The sequence below is a fragment of the Monodon monoceros genome, unplaced genomic scaffold (assembly GCF_005190385.1).
Source record: "Monodon monoceros isolate NGI ecotype Baffin Bay Population unplaced genomic scaffold, NGI_Narwhal_1 Super_Scaffold_5, whole genome shotgun sequence".
NCBI classification, from domain to species: Eukaryota; Metazoa; Chordata; class Mammalia; order Artiodactyla; family Monodontidae; genus Monodon; species Monodon monoceros.
Window position 1 is genome coordinate 86246952 of NW_021703782.1, and position 22691 is coordinate 86269642.

The 22691-nt window shown below is 40.1% G+C and overlaps 1 protein-coding gene and 1 pseudogene across 1 annotated transcript in view; both read left to right on the forward strand.

The window, feature by feature from the left end:
* Positions 1–5121: 5121 nt before the first annotated feature.
* On the forward strand, positions 5122–5469 carry LOC114884473 (annotated as a pseudogene).
* Positions 5470–8003: 2534 nt separating this feature from the next.
* Positions 8004–22691, forward strand: part of TMEM38B (transmembrane protein 38B) — a 68480-nt gene continuing 53792 nt past the window's right edge. The window contains exon 1 of the mRNA XM_029201346.1: positions 8004–8206. Within this exon, the coding sequence (XP_029057179.1) occupies positions 8095–8206 (112 nt within the window). The 5' untranslated portion in view covers positions 8004–8094. The remainder of the gene's footprint in view (positions 8207–22691) is intronic.

Sequence of the window (22691 nt, forward strand, 5' to 3'; positions counted from 1 at the left end):
TAGGTCAATGCACTAGAACACAAATTTGAATGCTTTTATGTGGTAGGTATTTTCCATGAAATTAGGTCCAGGTTGAATTCTATTCATAAGAGAAAATTAAAGAACTTACGTTGGGTAAGTAAATTCTGAGTAATAATAACTGACATTGATGGGATTTCTATGTGCTAGGCACTGTTCTTTGCATATCTTAACATATTTAATCCTCACAAAACTCCATGAGGTCCAGTGTATTATTTTCACCCTTTTAGAGACGAGAAAACTGAGGCATGGAGAAACTTGCAGAAGGTAATTCAGGGAGCAAGGGCCAGAGCCAGGATTTGAGGCAGGACATCTGGCTTTAGCAACGGCACTCTTAACCACTATGTCTCTAAAATTAGTGTAATCTCTAAACTTTAGAAGTTAAGAAAGCAGTAGGAAAGGAACTTCTAAGTTCCTCTTAAGAGATCTGAATATCACAGGAGAAGAGTCATAACTAAAATTTATCAAGCAGGCACCATGTGTCAGGTACTGTGCTAAGCAATTCATATGTGTGCTCTCTGAATTGTTTTTTCCTCAGGTCCTGCTTATCTGTCAGGTCAGGTTTTTTTGTTTTTTTCCCTTAAAATTTTTTTTTACCATTTTTAAACGTTACACTCCACTTATAGTTATCACAAAATATTGGTCATATTCCCTGTGTTGTACAGTATATCCTAGCAGCCTATCTTACACCCAGTAGTTTGTACCTCCCACTTCCTCACTCTTATATTGCCCCTCCCCCAACTGGTAACCACTAGTTTGTTCTCTATATCTGTGATACGCTCTTTTAACTTTGAAAACGACACTGTGAAATAAGTACTATTCTTCCTAGGTTAAAGAGGAAGACACAGGCTTATAGAGATTTAGCAGCTGCTTTCTATAAGGTTACACAATAAGTAGAATGTCTGACTAAAGACTGTGCGTTCTGTGTTACCACTAGTGTACACCACCTCCCAAGATGAGAAAGCTTCTCAAATGAACTCCTTGGTGTAAAGTCAAGAATATAATTTGATATGTTGCTCTGGCTGGCTAAGCCTAACGGAGAGGTAGCTGAAGAGGTGGAGGGAAAGACTTTGCTGCTATGACCCGATGGGCCCCATCTGAAAGATGAGATGCATATTTATTGAGTGAATGAACACTATAAATAACCTGATGGTGTGGCTGATTATAGTGGAGCAGAAAAAGCTTTCTACAGGGCTCTCAAGCTGCATTTCCAGTTTGCTGAACTGTTTGGAGGGGAAAAGTTAGATTTCCATGGTTAAGCACTTTGAGAAATTATCCCATTCTAAAATAATTATAATGCCTATAAGAAGTTGGACTAATATTAAAAATATTCTCTTTAGCTTTTTTTTTTTTGTGGTACGCGGGCCTCTCACTGTTGTGGCCTCTCCCGTTGCAGAGCACAGGCTCTGGACGCGCAGGCTCAGCGGCCATGGCTCACGGGCCCAGCTGCCCCGCGGCATGCGGGATCCTCCCGGACCGGGGCACGAACCCATGTCCCCTGCATCGGTAGGCGGACTCTCAACCACTGCGCCACCAGGGAAGTCCATGAATTTTCTTTTAAACCTCACTCATCGACCTTGTTTTTAAAATTTCTTTCCTTTGCCTGTCTTTTGGTGTAACAAGATGTTAGTTGGGATTATCTTGGAATTCCAGGTAGAGCTCCAAAGACAAAAGATGTTACCTTCACACTGTAAAGAGAGGAGCTAGGCTGTCTAAGTGGGACTTAATTAAAGATAACAACTAGTCCAGAGAACCTCACTCCCAACAGCCCAAGAAATTAAAAATTTTAAAGGAAATTCACAGGAGGGAATTCAAAAGGTTAGAGTGCTTTTTCTACTCCTCTCTGTATGAGGAAAGCGGTGCTTCTCTTCCCCGAGCCAATTCAGACTCCATTTGAATAGATAAAAGATTATTTTTTTCTCACATAGCAGTAAGTCTGAGAGAGCTGATACCTTCAGTTATCTGCTATTTTCTTGACCCCTCTCCCATGGTCACAGGGCATGCCCCAGCTCAAGGCAGAAAAAAAGAAGGGCCCATCTCAAGGGCATAGTCACTTTAATAAGAGAAGCCACATTGTTTTCATCCTTCTGTTTGTCTATTCTTTTACCAATACCACACTGTCTTCATTACTGTAGATGTACAGTAAGTCTTAAGACTGAGTAGCATCAGTCCTTCAACTTTGCTCTTCTTCATTTAGTTTTCAGAAGCATGTCAAACAGATTTCTTCATTATCATTTGCCCATATTCTAACACATGGCCAACCGCTTGCTGAGTGGCTGGAAAAAAACATATTTAATGTTTTAACTCAACATGCAGGGTTGGATATACCTTTTTAGTTAGCCATCTGATGGTATCCGCAGTTCCTGACAACTGCAGGTGTCAGGAAACCTTGCTATGCAGAGGTCCATGGCATCATTGTGGAGCCCACAAATGTACCCCATGAATGAGTCAGCACTGGGAGCCTACTATAAAGAAGAATATCGATAGCAAAAAGAAAAACAAAAGCCATAACAAACCCCTGCGAACTACAAGGCCTTTTGTTCCTTTTCTATAATTCCCCTACCTACTACCTTGACCCTGGAGGACACAGATGGTGGAAGGGGCAGAAGAGGAGGAAAGTTTGAAAGACCACCCCATGCCTCTTTCCCCCACTGCAAGGCTCTGAGCCAGGCAGACCTGAGCTGATGGAGTGGGAAAAGCTCTGAATTAGATGCAACACTGACATTTTAATTGGATTGGACTCTTAATATTTTAGTATCTTAAATGATGAGGAAGTAATGGGATCTGCTGAGATAAAGTTAAAGGATGGGAAGGGGAGATCTGACATAGGATCATAGTTGGGGGCTTTGTCTGGTGGATGTTAGATCCACTTCCTGACTGTGCCCCACTGATTTCAGCCTCTTCAACAAACTGGTTATGCTGGAAACTACAAACTCCTTTAATCCTAGCTGTTGACCCACAGTCCTTACTCCTAATAGGTCTTTCTGGCTCTCATCCAGTAGCCTTTTCATTGCTGTGGGGATGCTGGATCTGTCAGTAAAAGGCAACTTTAGGAGAACATTTTGGGTTGTGTGGGACCAGAGAAAGCCCAGTAGGGAGACTGTAACAGGATAATAACAAATCCTGGTCTGTCACTGCCTGCCTTTGTGATCTCTCTCTAGCTCTGAGTTTCCTACTCTGAAATAAATGGTCTAAAGAAAATGATTGTAATAGATACTTCTTGTGATGGCTGCGTGGCTCCCTCCATTCTCAGACATTGCCTCTGATACCTAGGGATGTGACCTAGCATCCCTCCAGAGCTGATCAACAAGAGGAGGACATCTGTCCCAGGCCAGGGCAGGCTCTTTCCTGGCAGTACCGAATAGGGGGACACAGAGACTGAACAATATTAACATTGACTATCATTAGTAACTGAGGGTATCCCACATCTACCTACTGCTGCTGGCCTCAGAAATGCCCAACTTCTTGCTCTTTTTGGGGATTGATGGCTGATTCCCTGGTAGCCTTTCAGTAAATCCGTCACTTTGCTTAAGCTGTCCTGAACTGTTTTATATGACTTGCAATCCATGTTACTTTTTTTAAAGGGGCAATTCAACTTCCAGAATTCTTTTATTCTTTGATTTAATGGTACCTGTTACTCTTGAACAGAGATGAATTATAACTTTGAGTGCTAGTAACCATAGACACCTGGCAACTATGGCACCAGTGGGTGACTGCAGTTTTGGAAGTCTTTATACTGATGAACACTAGAGATATTCCTTTTCATAACATCAGATATTTTAAGTAGGTAAATTTGTACTTGTTACACATGGAGAATATTTTTAGTTTAATAGTTCATATTAGAGGTATAAGTGATGTTTACAGAAAAAGATTTTAGTTTCAAGTGCAAGTAATAAGTGAGCCAAGTTATATTTTTCAAGTCACCATATCAGTGTGTATTATTAGATACACAGAGTCTAAAGAGTTGAGTTTATAATTGAATTGGTTTATCACTTAAATCTCATGTGCCAGGATCTCACGGTACTGACTGAATTCAGGACAATTTGTGCTCTTTAGTTAATCCTCCTTGATCATGCTGACCATTAAAAAAATAGAAATTAAATTTAACATTTTGTCTTAAACGTCATATTTTACTACACTGTAACTGGAAAGGGCATAGTTATCAAATCCCTATGAGAATAACTTCAGAATGAAAATCCCTAACAGAATACTAAAGTATAGAAGTGTAGTTGGCTCCTCTAATATGAAACTTCCTCATCATGGACTCTTCATGGTTTTTAAAACGTTTTTGACTTCCCAAAGTGAAAGGCATGCCAATCAGTGGATAGAAAGCAGTATTGCAGAGAAGAAATAGCTAGGATTACCTTTGTGGTACTGGGTTTTGGGATGTTGCCAACTCGATCCGGGGGATGGATGATCAAGCTGAGACCAAGAAGGGTTATGTAGAATTAACTTGATGATTAATATTAGATGCATAACCATAATGTTTGTACAAATAGAGGAACATGCTGCCAAAAAATTTATAAAGTAGTTCTGAACTAGAGGCGATTCCCGCCTCCCCTAGACAAAAGTGTCTAGAGACATTTTTGGTTGTCACAATTGGTGTGTGCGTGCGTGCTACTGGCATCTAGCGGGTAGAGGCCAGGGATGCTGTTAAACATCCCATAACACACTCCATAAGACAACTAAGAATTGTTCAGCCCAAAATGTCAATAGCATTGAGGTTGAAAAACCTGGTTTACAACAATTAGTTTCACATGTTTTTGTACTCAAAATGCTTCAAATATGTTTAGTCAAAATTCTTTTCCATTTCCGGAAGGGGGGCTAACGGTAAGTATTTTCACCTCGGCCCGCGGCCTAGAAAAGCCTAGAAAAACCTCCTCTTTTCTTCCGCCTACCGGTCCGCGAGTCAGAGCCCTGAGCAGAGCCCAGGAAACGAACCGTGGCGCGCGCTAGTGCAGCCGCCCCCTTTCGCGGGGAGGGGCCGGGGGCGAGGGCGCTGGGAGGTCTTTTCTTGATTTCACGTGGCCGGAGGGTCAGACTTCGGATCTCCCTTTTGTGGCGGCGGCCAAAGAGCAACAGTACGAACTGCGGCAACCAGAGTCATGGCAGGACAGGCATTTAGAAAGTTTCTTCCCGTATTTGACCGAGTATTAGTTGAAAGAAGTGCAGCCGAAACTGTAACCAAAGGAGGCATTATGCTTCCAGAAAAATCACAAGGAAAAGTATTGCAAGCAACGGTAGTAGCTGTTAGATCAGGCTCTAAAGGAAAGGGTGGAGAGATTCAACCAGATAGTGAAAGTTCTTTTCCCAGAATATGGAGGCATCAAAGTAGTTCTAGACGACAAGGATTATTTCTTACTTACAGATGGTGACATTCTTGGAAACTACGTCGACCAAAATAAGTCACTATTGAAATGGCATCACGTGAAGCTGCCACTGAAGTTCTGAAATCTTTCATCATGTAAATAATTTCCCTGTTTCTTTTATAATACAGTAATGATATCCAGACGAAAAACAAAAAACCCTCTTTTCCAGATATTCATACAGTTAGACCACTTTTGCTTGCTAATAGATAAGCAGTACTTTATAATTTGATTTGTTTTATCTGCAATAATTATGTAACTTTGTAAACCGTTCCCAAAAGTCAGGGCAGGTTTTAATTTTCGCACATAATTTCCCCAAATCTTGCCTCTCCCTGTTACCAATTCAAAGCCTTCCCTCATTTTATTGCCCACTTGCTTCTGTTTGGCCCATTTCATTAAATAACTGAAGCACTGACCAGAAGCAAATATAGTGAGCACAGTTAACGTTTAGATAGAACTTGTCTTTTTGTGAGGTGATATCATTTCCCTTAGATTAAAAAAAAAGTATTCTTTAGGCTCTAGGCAGATGGGGATCCAGCTTATTTTCACAGTTTGGAAATGAAACAAATTTCAGATTACTCGTAGAGTCTGAGATGATTAATTCTCTTCTGTTGGAATTAATATGTTTAGGGAAAGCAAAATATTTGATTTATCTTTTTAAAAAAAATTCTGATGCTTTTCACTATTGCCATATTGGTGTTAATAATGAACTTAATTATATCCCAGAATGATACTGGCATAGACATATGATTTAGAGATGTTATAGTATTTTTTTTTAAGTTCAAGGACAAAACACATATTTTGTGGAGTCTAATTAAAGACTTTTAAAACTGTAAAATCTTTTGAGAAATAACATCCAGGTTCTGCCCCTAAATTCACAAAGCTAAAGAAATGTATAAAAATTATGAAAGAACAAACTGAAACATCAAAGTATAAATATTCACAGCGGTTGCTTTTTTTTCTTTAGTTTGGCTAGAGGTCTAAAAGCCTTTCTCTAACAAGAGGTGCTTGCTTAGAAAACCACATATGAAAAGTATCTTAGCAACTCTATTCTTTCTTGATAAGTAGTGAAATGTAGAGATTTACTACAATTTCCCCCACATTTTGAACACTTAGTATTTAGGGCAGGGCCTCTGACATCCAGCAAAATGCCTGGTACATAGCAAAAAGCCCTTGTTAAACGAATTAAAACGAACAGACAAATATTCAGATAAAAAAAATCAATGCAAGTCTGTAGTTCTTACTCCCATGCGGCTCTTACTTATCTAGAAGCTCATTATGTTATTTCCAGTTTCCTGGTGTCCGCATGATCTGTTGACACATCAAATAAAAAATGTGCCAAACTAAACTTGTTTTTTTCTACCCAAGTCTGCTCCTCATTCTTGTTTCCTATTTCTCTGAATGTAACCATAATTCTCCTACTCACCCATTCCCCACATCCTTTTTTGACAGGTTGAGGTGACACCCAGCCTGTTCTGGTTCTACTGCATCTTTCCCCATCCAGTTCCCTGCTCCTAGTGTCCTCAGCCTCCACTACATTTTGTTTGGAACTGTGAATATCCTCCATTTTCGCCTGTCTTTAGTCTCTTTTTACCAAACTTTCCTAATCTTGTTGCTTGATTGCAACCCTCCCTCCCCCCTCACCCCCCCCCCCCCCGCAAAAAAAAAACAAAGAAAAACGCAGTTTAGCATAATGGTTGAGAGACTGGAGTCTGGCTCGGATTTGTCTGAGCATAAAATGTAGTGATCAAGAGCTTAGGCTCTGGGGCCAAACCACTTGGTTTATGGTCTGCCATTCAAGGACTTCTTTTCTGAGCTAATTTCTCACTTCGTAGTCCAGCCAAAGTACCTCCCTCCATCTTTCCCTTGGCTTTTAGAGGCTAGTTTGCCTTACCACTAACCTGAAATAGCCTTCCTCTCCTTGGAACTTGCCCTATCATGGCACCTATACTTATTATTACCCGCTTTGTAATCTCCCTTGGGAAAACACGTTTATTGAGGGCAGGATATTATCATATTATTTTTTATATCTCCAATAAGTCATGGTGTGATTTGCATACTGTGGTTCCTCGAGAAATGTTAGGTGAATGAAATCAATTCACAGAAATAAATCCGATTCTGAGCGTCTCCCCTTGTGGACTGCGTTTATCCAAAATCATAAAACTTTACACTAAAAACAGTGAATAAAATGTATTTAAATTAAACCTTTAAAAAGGCCGACTTAAAAATTTTTCTTCAGGATCCCAAAAAGTCCTGAAGACGTTTATGGGTTTCATGTATCAATACTTAGCATATTAGAAATAACTGAGAAACATTTAAAATAGATCTTTATGTATTCGTTCTAAAAATAATAAATGCACTAAATGTTAAGAGAAATAATGCATATTCATTATTTATGTTGTATTCATCTGACCATTCTCCGCGTCTTACACAACTCCCAGCACGCAGAAGACGCTGGACTCTTATTAGGAGAACAAGGTCCGGCCCTCCTCACCCCGCCCAGCGGCCAACCGCCAGCGCATCCGAGGCTCCTGGGACACGCGGCCCGCCCCCTCCGCGCGCCGGCGCCGGGTGTCAAGGCGCACGCGCAGAGCTCCGAGAGGCCCAGCCGAAGAGCGGGCGGCCGCGGCCGTAACTTACCCCTCCCCTCGTCGCGCACGCCGGGAACCCGTCGCCGCGGCTGCTTCGGCTGCGGCGGTCGGTCGTCGTGATGGACTGTCCGTGGAATGAGCTGTCCCTTGCCTTTTCTCGTACTTCCATGTTTCCCTTTTTTGACATCGCCCACTACCTGGTGTCGGTGATGGCACTGAAGCATCAGCCGGGTGAGTGCGGGGCGCCGAGGACCGGCCCCCTCGGAATCCCCCTCACAGCGAGTACGGCCTGAGCGGGGTAGCGGCCGAGCTGCCCCCCTCGCCCGGAGTCCTATAGTCGAGCTAGAGGGGCGCCAAGAGGTGGCCCGTCCGACCCCTGGAGTACAGGTGGGGAAAATGAGGCCCGGGCGGTCCTCGCCAAAGGAGGCGCTGGGTTGGGGGGAGTGCGGGGGCGCCCCACCGCCGCGGGCGGGACTCCCGGGACAGGTGACAGGGCGGCCGCAGCCGCTGTTGGGAGCCCAGGACTGCCCGCGTCCGCCCAGGAGTTGCGCCGTCTCCCGGCGGTGCCACCAGTTCCTTGGAAAGTATTTTAAAATGACCTGGGAACAAAGCTCCCGGAGACAGCACGTCTGACTTCGTCGCTTGGGGTAGTGAATGGTTCTGGACGGCTCTTCGGTTTTGAAAGTTGGGTAAACGCTGAAATAAAGAGCCTTAAGTAGGCACCCCCAGGTTCCCCTTAACGTAGAGGTCTCCCACCTTGTTTAGCATGTTAGACAATGATTGCAGAGAGGAGTGGATTCCCATTTTGGGTCATATGAGTGACGTTGTACAAGAAAAACCATTTGCCGTAGCTTCCCTTCTCTGCACAGTGGGGATGTGGTCTTAATACAGAGTTTTGAGCTCTTTCAAGTATGCACACAAGGAGCAATATTTGTTTTTTCTTGTATTTTACATTCAGGATATATTTGCTTCTGTATTGCTTTACTTTTGCCCTTATTCTACGTGCCTTTTCATTTTATGCTTTCTTCTTTTTTTGAGATCAGGCATTTTCTTTGCCTTACTTTCTCTGTGTTCATGCTGCTTTTAATCTGCCTTGTCCTACAGTCAGTGAGTGAGGGATTGAGGATGATGCTGTACCTCTTATGGTCTGTTTTTTTGCGGGTTTTTTTGTTTTCTTTAAAACCCTTGGACCTCAGAAATATTTTTCATTTAAATTGAAATTTGTAGTTCAGCCTAAATCATTGTTTGGTAGCAGTTTTGACCTGGATAAGGGGAATATTAGTGTATTAAATCGGGACAGATAATCTGCATAAGAGACTGCTTCCTTGATTCGAAAATAAGTACATTTTATTATTATGCCATATTCAGTATTTGGTATTTTCTTTTTTTTTTTTTTTTTTTTTTTTTTTTGTGGTACGCGGGCCTCTCACTGTTGTGGCCTCTCCCATTGTGGAGCACAGGCTCCGGAGCGCAGGCTCAGCGGCCGTGGCTCACGGGCCCAGCCGCTCCGCGGCATGTGGGATCTTCCTGGACCGGGCCGGGGCACGAACCCGTGTCCCCTGCATCGGCAGGCGGACTCTCAACCACTGCGCCACCAGGGAAGCCCTGGTATTTTCTTGTATAGCTTAAATCAGAGGTTCTCAGAGTGTGGTCCAGGAGCCCCTGGGGTTCCTGACACTTCCAACTCAAAATTATTTTCATAATAATATGCAGATGTCATCTTTTTCACACTCATTTTCTCACAAATATACAATGGAGTTTTCCAGAGGCCACATGACCTGCCGTACTGTAACAGGTTGAATGCAGAAGCAGATATGAGAATCCATCTGTTTTCAATTTGAAGCAGACATGAAAGAGATTTACTAAAAAAGTGTGAGTTTTCTCACCAAATATTTTTTGCTTTGGAAAATAGTTATTTTTCATGAAAAATATATTATTTTTTAACATTTAGTGCATTTATTATTTAAAAAATGAATACCTAAAGAACTATTCAAAAATTGTCTCATTTATGATTTCTAATAAGCTAATAAATATTGATAACCCACATAAAGAAAAGCTTTTTAGGGGGTCTTCAAGAATTTTGTTTTGGAGTCAGCCTTTTTAAAGGTTTAATTTACCTGTATTATATTCACCCTTTTAAATATAAAGTTCTATGATTTTGGACAAACACATACAGTCATGTAACTACCACCACAATCAAGATAGAGAACAGTTTCATCACCCACCCCAGATTCCCTCCTGCCCCTTTGTAGTCAGCCCTCCCCAAGCCCCTGGCAACCATTCATCTGCTCACTAATTTTGGGGGGTGCAGAGGAGTCCTGAGACCAAAAACCTTGAGAACCATTGGACTAATTGGATGCTAGTACAGTGTTACACATGGTGTAAAAATATATTCCAGTACCAGTACTTGTAAACATGTAAAAATTATAGAATTCACACAAAAGAGTGAACCTGCTTTTACTAGAATTGTGTTAGACTGTCCTTTCACAGTATTGGCAGTTATCAGTCCTAAATATCTTGTTATTCTGATGATCAGAAAACATAGTTTTCATTTGCATCTGTCATAGTTACTAATGTTTGCTGGCCATTTGTATTTATACTTATATAAATCTATTGAGTTGATCATATTGTTTTTCCTGTTTAAAATGTAATACATTTAAAAAAATGAATTATCCTTACATTTTTGGAATAAACTGTTTGATGTATTAGTTTAATTCATTAGGGATTTTCATTTGCCAATACTTATATAAAACTACTTAACTGGCAACTTTTTTCTGTTCCCCAGGGACTGATTCTTTAGAACACAGACCTGTAGTACAATAAAACCACAATTCATCTATGTACTGCTACCCGGGTTCTTCTTATCCTTATCTCCTCAGGCATGTTACTCCTTGAGACTCTTGACTTTTGGAATGTACTCTATCACTGCCAGTACCTCACTCCCCACTTTCTATAGTTTACATCTTATGGCTTACAGACTATGCCTAGATCTAGACTACTGAGGGCAAGTGGGTAAAGGGGATTAACTCTTTCTATCTGTGGTGTTGATAAGGATGGCATCTTTTTTTTTGTTTGGTTTAGGTTGTAGGCCTTCAAATCCAAGGAAAGATGATTGTCCCCCCTACCCCCTTCCTTTTCCATGTGACTTGCACTTCATAAGTGAAACCATCAGGGGGTGTTTTTAAAATTTTTTATTTATTTTAAAATTTTTATTGGAGTATGGTTGCTTTATAATGTTGTGTTAGCCTCCACTGCACAACAAAGTGAATCAGCCATACACATACAGATATCCCCTCCCATTTAGATTACCACAGCATCAGGGGGTATTTAATATGTTGGATTCTTTTTTATTTCTTAGTTTACTTCCATTTGCCTCATACTTAACCTTAGTTCCTCTTGAACTCTGGCATCTGATTGTCTATAGCTTTTAGTTTTGGCTAGTAGTGTAGGGGTTTTTTTTGTTTGTTTTTTCTATTTTCCTGGGCATTTTATTAGGAAGTTGGAAAATGCTGCTTTGGGAATTGTTGGTCAGAAACCATTTTAACGGAATGTTTATGTCATCAGTTGTAATCTCTCTTACATTTTTAATCTGTGTTCTCTGTTTTTTTTCCTATTAAAATAAACACATTAATCCTACATTCATATCCGATTGCTATTTTCTGTAAGACAGCCTGAAAATTTAATCTACAATGACCTCCACTTGATTTTTACACACAGAATCTATTATTTTACTCTTAATTCTCTGACCACTATTTTGCTAACTTCCCTCAAATCATATGTAGTTCAATTAAGCAAATTTTCACTGTAGTAGGTACTAGATTAGATGTTGAGGATACCAAGATGAAAGTTACTGTTATAGCTCTGAAAGAATTCAACTGTGCTGTTGTCACTGTAATGTCCTCTGCCTCCCCCTCCTCCTCCTCCTCCTCCTCTTTCCTTGCAGTGTCACATAAGGTTGCATTACCTTTCTTATACATTAATAATATTCATTCATTTCAGATACATGGAAAACATTTCAGTGTCTTCATTCTAATCCTCATACATCTCTTTAGGTAGGTATTACTGAACACATTTTACAGATGAGTACTCTTACAGGAATAAAATAACCTTACTTAAGTCACATAGTTTAGTAAATTATGGAGCTAGTTCTTGGGCTAATTTCAAAGTTCTCAACTATTCTGTGCTCTCTCTTTGCAGATACATTTAATGTTCCAGGTTTCTCAATATTTAGCAATTTCTCAATAAGTTGTCATTTGACATCGTTATTTTCTCCCATGATTTCGGTCATTTCCACATCACCATTCAGTTTCTCATTTGTTTTCAGGAATTAAATCCAGGAATAAAGTTTGTCATTGTTCCTTCCTCTAATCTGTGGGAGATGAAAAGATTAATAAAACAAGAATTTATCAGTTCTGGGGATTCTGGGAAGATGGCAGCATACTTTTGCTACTTTATGAATTCCGACGTAAGCACATACAGAAAAGTGCAAAAGTAATCGTAAATGTATAGTTCAGTGAATTTTCAGAATGAGCACAACTATGTTAATCAACATCCAGGTAAAAATAGAACAACTATGATCCCCCCCAAAGGCCTCTTTGTTATAGCATGCTTTTAAAAGAGCAGATTCGGCCCAGTGTGGGGTGGAAAAGGATGTCTCAGAAATGACAGTCCATAATTTACTTATGTGAGTACAGAGAATCTTACTTAAATATCTTTAATATATATTTTTTAACATCTTTATTGGAGTATAATTGCTTTACAATGTTGTGTTAGTTTCTGCTGTATAACAAAGTGAATCAGCTATACATATACATATATTATACATGTATCCGCATATGCCCTCCCTCTTGAGTCTCCCTCTCATCCTCCCTATCTCACCTCTCTAGGTGGTCACAAAGCACCAAGCTGAGCTCCCTGTGCTATGTGGCTGCTTCCCACTAGCTACCTATTTTACATTTGGTAGTGTGTGTATGTCCATGCCACTCTCTCACTTCGTCCCAGTCTACCCTTCCGCCTGCCCATGTCCTCAAGTCCATTCTCTACGTCTGCATCTTTATTCCTGTCCTGCCCCTAGGTTCTTCAGAACCATTTATTTTATTTTAGATTCCATATATGTGTGTTAGCGTACAATATTTGTTTTTATCTTTCTGACATACTTCACTCTGGATGACAGTCTCTAGGTCCATCCACCTCACTATAAATACCTCAATTTCGTTTCTTTTTATGGCTGAGTAATATTCCATTGTATATATATATATATACACCCACATCTTCTTTATCCATTTGTCTGCCAATGGGCATGTAGGTTGTTTCCATGCCCTGGCTATTGTAAATAGTGCTGCAATGAACATTGTGGTACATGTGTCTTTTTGAATTATGGTTCCCTCTGGGTATATGCCCAGTAGTGGGATTGCTGGGTCATATGGTAATTCGATTTTTAGTTTTTTAAGGAACCTCCATACTGTTCTCCATAGAGGCTGTATCAATTTACATTCCCACCAACAGTGCAGGAGGGTTCCCTTTCTCCACACCCTCTCCAGCATTTACTGTTTGTAGATTTTTTGATGATGGCCATTCTGACAGGTGTGAAGTGATACCTCATTGTAGTTTTGATTTGCATTTCTCTAATGATTAGTGATGTTGAGCATCATTTCATGTGTTTGTTGGCAGTCTGTATATCATCTTTGGAGAAATGTCTGTGTAGGTCTTCTTTTCATTTTTGGATTGGGTTGTTTGTTTTTTTGATACTGAGCTGCATGAGCTGCTTGTATATTTTGGAGATTAATCCTTTGTCAGTTGCTTCATTTGCAAATATTTTCTCCTATTCTGAGGGTTGTCTTTTCGTCTTGTTTATGGTTTCCTTTGCAGTGCAAAAGCTTTTAAGTTTCATTAGGTCCCATTTGTTTATTTTTGTTTTTATTTCCATTTCTCTAGGAGGTGGGTCAAAAAGAATCTTGCTATGATTTATGTCAAAGAGTGTTCTACCTATGTTTTCCTCTAAGAGTTTGACAGTGTCTGGCCTTACATTTAGGTCTTTAATCCATTTAGAGTTTATTTTTGTGTATGGTGTTAGGGAGTGTTCTAATTTTATTCTTGCACATGTAGCTGTCCAGTTTTCCCAGCGCCATGTATTGAAGAGGCTGTCTTTTCTCCATTGTATATTCTTGCCTCCTTTATCAAAGACAAGGTGACCATATGTGTGTGGGTTTATCTCTGGGCTTTCTGTCCTGTTCCATTGATCTATATTTCTGTTTTGGTGTCAGTACCATACTGTCTTGATTACTGTAGCTTTGTAGTGTAGTGTGAAGTCAGGGAGCCCAGTTCCTCCAGCTTTGTTTATCTTTCTCAAGATTGCTTTGGCTATTCAGGGTCTTTTTGTTTCCATACAAATTGTGAAATTTTTTGTTCTAGTTCGGTGAAAAATGCCACAGGTAGTTTGATAGGGATTGCATTGAATCTATAGATTGCTTTGGGTAGTATGGTCATTTTCACAGTGTTCTTCCAATCCAAGAATATGGTATATCTGTCCTGTTTTTATCATCTTTAATTCCTTTCATCAGTGTCATATAGTTTTCTGCATACAGGTCTTTTGTCTGCTTAGGTAGGTTTATTCTTAGGTATTTTACTCTTTTTGTTGCAGTGGTAAATGGGAGTGTTTCCTTAATTTCTCTCTCAGATTTTTCATCATTAGTGTATAGGAATGCAAGAGATTTGTGTGCATTAATTTTGTATCCTGCTACTTTAACAAATTCATTGGTTAGCTCTAGTAGTTTTCTGGTAGCATCTTTAGGATTCTCTATGTATAGTATCTTGTCAGCTGCAAACAGTGACAGTTTTACTTCTTCTTTTCCAATTTGTATTCCTTTTCTTTCTTTTTCTTCTCTGATTGCTGTGGCTAAAACTTCCAGAGAGTGGGCATCCTTGTCTTGTTCCTGATCTTAGTGGAAATAGTTTTAGTTTTTCACCATTGAGAATGATGTTGGCTGTGGGTTTGTCATATATAGCCTTTATTTTGTTGAGGTAAGTTCCCTCTATGCCTACTTTCTGGATGGTTTTTATCATAAATGGGTGTTGAATTTTGTTGAAAGCTTTTTCTGCATCTATTGAGAAGATCATTTGATTTTCTCCTTCAGTTTGTTAATATGGTGTATCACATTGATTGATTTGCCTATATTAAAGAGTCTGTGCATTCCTGGGATAAACCCCACTAGATCATGGTGTATGATCCTTTTAATGTGCTGTTGAATTCTGTTTGCTAGTATTTTGTTGAGGATTTTTGCATCTATGTTAATCAATGATATTGGCCTGTATTTTTCTTTCTTTGTGACATCTTTGTCTGGTTTTGGTATCAGATAATGGTGGCCTTGTAGAATGCATTTGGGAGTGTTCCTCCATCTGCTATATTTTGGAAGAGTTTGAGAAGGATAGGTGTTAGCTCTTCTCTAAATGTTGATAGAATTCATCTGTGAAGCCATCTAGTCCTGTGCTTTTGTTTGTTGGAAGATTTTTAATCACAGTTTCAATTTCAGTGCTTGTGATTGGTCTGTTTATATTTTCTGTTTCTTCCTGATTCAGTCTCAGAAGGTTGTGCTTTTCTTAGAGTTTGTCCATTTCTTCCAGATTGTCCATTTTATTGGCATATAGTTGCTTGTAGTAATCTCTCATGGTCGTTTGTATTTCTGCAGTGTCAGTTGGTACTTCTCCTTTTTCATTTGTAATTCTGTTGATTTGAGCCTTTTCCCTTTTTTTCTTGATGAGTCTGGCTAATGGTTTATCAATTTTGCTTATCTTCTCAAAAAACCAGCTTTTAGTCTTATTGGTCTTTGCTATTGTGTCCTTCATTTCTTTTTCATTTATATCTGATCTGGTTTTTATGATTTCTTTCCTTCTGCTAATATTTTTTTTGTTGTTCTTCTTCTTTCTCTGATTGCTTTAGGTGTAAGGTTTGATTGTTCATTTGAGATATTTCTTGTTTCTTGAGGTAAGATTGTTTTGCTATAATCTTTCCTTTTAGAACTGCTTTTGCTGCATCCCATAGGCCTTGGGTCATTGTATTTTCATTGTCATTTGTTTCTAGGTATTTTTTGATTTCCTCTTTGGTTTCTTCATTGGTCTCTTGGTTATTAAGTAGTGTATTGTTTAGCTTCCATGTGTTTGTATTTTTTACAGGTTTTTTCCTGTAATTGGTATCTAGTCTCATAGCGTTGCGGTCGCAAAACATACTTGATACGATTTCAGTTTTCTTAAATTTACCAAGGCTTGATTTGTGACCCAAGATATGATCTATTCTGCAGAATGTTCCATGTCCACTTGAGAAGAAAGTGTATTTTGTTGTTTTTGGACGGAATGTCCTATAAATATCAATTAAGTCCATATCGTTTAATGTGTCATTTAAAGCTTGCATTTCCTTATTTATTTTCATTTTGGATGATCTGTCCATTGGTGAAAGTGGGGTGTTAAAGTCCCCTGCTATTATTTTGTTACTGTTGATTTCCCCTTTTATGGTTGTTAATATTTGCCTTATGTATTGAGGTGCTCCTATGTTGGGTGCATAAGCATTTACAATTGTTACATTTTCTTCTTGGATTGATCCCTTGGTCATTATGTAGTGTCTTTCTTTGTTTGTTGTAGTAGTCTTTATTTTAAAGTCTATTTTATCTGATATGAGTATTGCTACTCCAGCTTTCTTTTGATTTCCATTTGTATTGAATAAATTTCTTCATCCTCTCACTTTCAGTCTGTATGTGTCCCTAGGTCTGAAGTGAGTCTCTTGTAAACATCATATATATAGGTCTTGTTTTTGTATCCATTCAGCCAGTCTGTGTCTTTTGGTTGGAGTGTTTAATCCGTTTACATTTAAGGTAATTATCGATACGTATGTTCCTATTACTGTTTTCTTAATTGTTTCAGGTTTGTTATTTTAGGTGTTTTCCTTCCCTTGTGTTTCCTGCCTAGAGAACTTACTTAAGCATTTGTTGTAAAGCTGGTTTGGTAGTGCTGAATTCTCTTAGCTTTTGCTTGTCTGTAAAGGTTTTAATTTCTCCGTCGAATCGGAATGAGATCCTTGCTGGGTAGAGTAATCTTGGTTTTAGGTTTTTCCCTTTCATCACTTTAAATATGTCTTGCCACTCCCTTCTGGCTTGCAGAGTTTCTGCTGAAAGATCAGCTGTTAACCTTGTGGGGATTCCCTTGTATGTTATTTGTTGCTTTTCCCTTGCTGCTTTTAATATTTGTTCTTTGTATGTAATTTTTGATAGTTTGATTAATATGTGTCTTGGCATGTTTCTCCTTGGATTTGTCCTCTAGGGGACTCTATGCTTCCTGGACTTGATTGACTATTTCCTTTCCTATATTAGGGAAGTTTTCAACTATAATCTCTTCAAATATTTTCTCAGACTCTTTTTCTCTTCTTCTTCTGGGAGCCCTATAATTAAAATGTTGGTGCGTTTAATGTCCTAGAGGTCTCTGAGACTGTCCTCAATTATTTTCATTCTTTTTTCTTTATTCTGCTCTCTGGTAGTTATTTCCACTATTTTATCTTCCAGGTCACTTATCCGTTCTTCTGCCTCAGTTATTCTGCTATTGATTCCTTCTAGAGCAGTTTAAATTTCATTTATTGTGTTGTTCATCATTGTGTGTTTGCTCTTTAGTTCATCTAGTTCTTTGTCAAACGTATCTTGTATTTTTTCCATTCTATTTCCAAGATTTTGGATCATCTTTACTACCGTTACTCTGAATTCTTTTTCAGGTAGACTGCCTATGTCGTCTTCATTTGTTTGGTCTGGTTGGTTTTTACTTTGCTCCTTCACCTGCTGAGTATTTCTCTGTCTTCTCAGTTTGCTTAACTTACTGTGTTTGGAGTCTCCCTTTTGCAGGCCGCAGGTTTGTAGTTCCCGTTGTTTTTGGTGTCTGCCCCCAGTGGGTAAGGTTGGTTCAGTGGGTTGTATAGGTTTCCTGGTGGAGGGCACTGGTGCCTGTGTTCTGGTGGATGAGGCTGGATCTTGTCTTTCTGGTGGGCAGGACCGTGTCCAGTGTTGTGTTTTGGGGTGTCTGTGAACTTATGAGTTTAGGCAGCCTCTCTGCTAATGAGTGGGGCTGTGTTCTTGTTAGTTGTTTGGCATGGGATGTCCAGCACTGGAGCTTGCTGGTCGTGAGAGGAGCAGGGTCTTAGTGTTGAGATGGAGATCTCTTGGAGAGCTCTCGCTGATTGATATTACATGGGGCCAGGAGGTCTTGGTGGTCTAATGTCCTGAACTCTCCCACCTCAGAGGCTCAGGCCTGACACCTGGCTGGAGCACCAAGACCCTGTGTGCTACCCGGCTCAGAAGAGAAGGGAGAAAAAAAAAGAAAGAAAAATAAATAAACAAAATAAATGTAGTTATTAAAATAAAAAATAAGAATAAATAATAAAATAAAAGAAAGCAAGCAAACCAGTAAACAAATCCACCAATGATAAGAATCACTGAAAACTATACTATGATAAACATAGAAATCAGTAACCAGGGTGTTGCATTCAGCAAACCCCAAGTCTACAGTTGCTCCCAAAGCCCACTGCCTCAATGTTGGGATGATTCGTTGTCTATTCAGGTATCCCACAATGCAGGGTACATCTAGTTGACTGTGGAGATCTAATCTGCTGCTCCTGAGGCTGCTGGTAGAAATTTCCCTTTCTCTTCTTTGTTCCCACAGCTCCCGGGGTTCAGCTTTGGATTTGGCCCCGCCTCTGTGTGTAGGTCGCCCTCTGGCGTCTGTTCTTCGCCCAGACAGGACAGGGTTAAAGGAGCAGCTGATTAGGGGGCTCTGGCTCACTCGGGCGGTGGTCGGGAGGGGTACAGAATGCGGGGTGAGCCTGCGGCAGCAGAGGCTGGCATGACGTTGTAACAGCCTGAGGCGCCATGCGTTCTCCCGGGGAAGTTGCCTCTGGATCACTGGACCCTGGCAGTGGCGGGCTGCACAGGCTTCCCAGAGGGGAGGTGTGGATAGTGACCTGTGCTTGCACAAAGACTTCTTGGTGGCTGCAGAAGCAGGCTTAGCATTTCATGCCTGTCTCTGGGGTCCGTGCTGATAGCTGCGGCTTGTGCCTGTTTCTGAAGCTTGTTTAGGTGGTGTTCTGAATCTCCTCTCCTCGCACACCCCGAAACAATGGTCTCTTGCCTCTTAGGCAGTTCCAGACTTTTTCCCGGACTCCCTCCTGGTTAGCTGTGGAGCATTAGCCCCCTTCAGGCTGTGTTCACTCAGCCAACCCCAGTCGTCTCCCTGGGATCTCACCTCCGAAGCCCGATCCTCAGCTCCCAGCCCCCATCCACCCTGGTGGGTGAGCAGACAAGCCTCTCACGCTGTTGAGTGCTGGTCAGCACTGACCTCTGTGTGGGAGTCTCTCCGCTTTGCCCTCCGCACCCCTGTTGCTGCGCTCTCCTCCATGGCTCTGAGGCTTCCCTCTCCCACCTACTCCTCATCTCCGCCAGTGAAGGGGCTTCCTAGTGTGTGGAAACGTTTCCTCCTTTACAGCTCCCTCCCCAAGTTGCAGGTCCTATCTCTATTCTTTTGTCTCTGTTTTTTCTTTTTTCCTTTCCCCTACCCAGGCAGGTGGGGAGTTTCTTGCCTTTTGGGAAGTCTGAGGTCTTCTGCCAGCGTTCAGTAGGTGTTCTGTAGGAGTTGTTCCACACGTACATGTATTTTTAATGTATTTGTTGGGAGGAATGTGATCTCCACGTCTTACTCCTTCGCCATCATGAAGGTCCTCTCTTTAATATTTTTTAAGCTAAAGGAAAGTTAGAATATTTGAGTGACCTGACAAAACATTGATCAGGGAGTGTGCTGTAGTAGAAAGCATTCATAAAGTCAGAAGTCGGAAGACCAGTGTTTAGTCCAAACTCTACCACTAACTAGGTAGCTTGGGATAAGAACTTAAAACTCAGTATTTAAAACTCAGAACTTAAAACTCAGTGAGTGAGGTGGACCAGAGCACCAGCTGAGCAGTGTCCCCTCTCCAGGAGTCTTCAGTTTTGAGTCTAAAGAGCTCTTCCTCCAAGCTTCTAAGTTTTAATAATTTCAGCCTATCTTTTGTTCCCCCAGGAGTGGTAACAGCTTTCTATAGTTGATACTTCTGTGACACCATAGTATTTACTTTTTACTTTTTCAATAATCTAGTTAACAATTTTATACCTACTTACTTATTTACATTAAATCCTTTCTGTTAATAAAACTTTGTATTTTCTGTTTCCTGACTGGACTCTGGTACAGAAACCTAGGAGTGGGGTTTAACTACATGCTTTCTGGTTTCCATATGTAATATTAAGATATCTAAAGTGCTGGCTATTTCCTGTCCATAGATCTAGTCAGTATAATGCCTTCAGTGTGGCAGGCCAGTGTGATGTTTTGTGGACTGTCAATATGATCATAATTTCTGTGGACTTGTTTAGAGAGCAGGAGAGTTGACATAGATCTGAGGCAAGACTGTGATAGTGTACTGTTAAACCTGTCAGGTAAAAGCAAAGTGTTTCTGGGATTCTTTGCAAATTAATATGGAGAAAAAAGCATTTCTTTACTAGGTTACAGAGGTTAATGCTGATTTGTTCTAGTAAAAATACTGTATTTTGAATACCAGCTGCAGTTGGAGTCATTACCAGTCTATATTTAAGATAGTTCATAATTATTTTTCAAGATCCATCTGCTTTACATATAGCCCAAGCAAGCAAGTTAAGTGGAATGTGATAGCTATCATCATCTTTCATCTTTCATGTTTTTGGTTATGGTACTCACCTCTGTAATACTGCTTTGTAAAAATATCTTGGTGAGGAGAAGAAACTCTAGGGGCTTCTACCTGATCATTCCTATCATAATGATTCTTATTCCAAGGATCAGAGAATCAATATGCAGAGTGTGCCAGTTGCTAAGTATGTCTAGTCTAGTTATACATTAAGGAACTGGGGAAATAACCACAGCCGTGGATTTACTTGGCCCACTATGATTCATACTTGATATAAAACTCCTTGAATTGTGTCACAGGTAATCTCTAAGCCATTGTTGCCTACATGATTATTTTAAAATATTTTGATGAAAAAGCATACTTGAGGCATATGAGCTAGATTATGTTGTTAATTTTTCTTTTTAAAGAGATAAATCTATAAATGGGAAAGACTAGGGCAAAAGTTTACTAATATGCAATTTAAAAATACTTAACGTCTGGAGATGAGGCTTTAAGAAGGCTAGAGCATTCCCCTGCTTCTTTCCGGAAGTCATATTAACCACCAGCAAGCCGAATGCTAACTGTTTGGAAATAGCTACAGTGTAACTATTTCTTAAAAACGGAGACACACTGCGGAACTAAAGTACACTGAGTATATCAAAATAAAGAAGTCATGTGTGCAGTACATTAAAGAATATCTTTCTAGTCTTTGTTTTAACTAAGTTAGTAAAAGTATGTTAAACATAGTCTAATAGGGCTTCCCTGGTGGTGCAGTGGTTGAGAGCCCGCCTGCCGATGCAGGGGACGCGGGTTCGTGCCCCGGCCTGGGAGGATCCCACATGCCGTAGAGCGGCTGGACCCATGAGCCATGGACGCTGAGCCTGCACCTCCGGAGCCTGTTGCTCCGCAGCGGGAGAGGCCACAGCAGTGAGAGGCCCGCGTACCACAAAAAACAAAAACAAAAACATAGTCTAATAATACTTCATTTGGCCAGAGAATGGGATTATTTTGTGGATGTGATTTTAAATGAATTTAAGGGAGTAGAATGTGACTTTATTTCTCAGCTTTCATTTCATAATGAAAATATTTTGATGTTAAAGTCCCCAGGTGATTATATGTACTTCAGATATCTTATACTTTTTTTTTTTTGTACGCGGGCCTCTCACATTTGTTTAAAACTGAGAAGAAATTAAAGATATCATATTAACTATTTTTTCTACTGAAAATTATTTATATGCCCTAAAGATATACAGATGTTTCTGGTTAACTTTCTGTATTTTTTTTTAATATAAATTTTGAAAGCATCATACTTTTATTTATTTGGCCCTGTCTCATGGCATGCCGGATCTTAGTTCCCTGACCAGGGATTAAACCCGCACCCCCTGCGGTAGAAGCACAGAGTCTTAACCACTGGACTGCCAGGGGAGTCCTGTGTTTTCATAATTTAACTTCACATTAAACTGACTGGTGCCAGTACGATATATACAAAGGAACATCATACCCAAAGAACTTTGTCATAAGATTGCCTCATGCTGAAAAATGTGTTATGGTGGTGTGTGTACTGAAGAAAGCTTTAAAGAAAGGTCTGTTTGAGTTAGAGAAATATTTCTGGCTGACATAATTTTGAAAATCAGGCAAAAAAGACTGGTATGAGAGAGACCCTCCCTTTAACTGTGTTCTTTTCCTTTCTTTTTTGGTCTAATAAAATCTTAGTTTCATTGATTTAAGACTGTTGGGGTTATGAGTACCTTTTCAGTGCCATAATGTGTCATTCTCATCCCAGCTTTGCAGTAAGAACTCAAAAGTATTATATCTTGGGCTCAGATAATTGAGTCAGAAGCAGCCCAAGGATTGCATTCTCCTTGCCTCTTTTCTCTCTTGTCAGTGATCAATCCATTCAGCACACAAATCAACAGAGTGTCTGACATGTACTAGGTAGTAAATATGTATTTTTATGTATATTCTCTTATTTTAAGTTCTTATAAGTTATGTATTATTCTCATTTTATGAAACTTGAAGTTTAAGCCA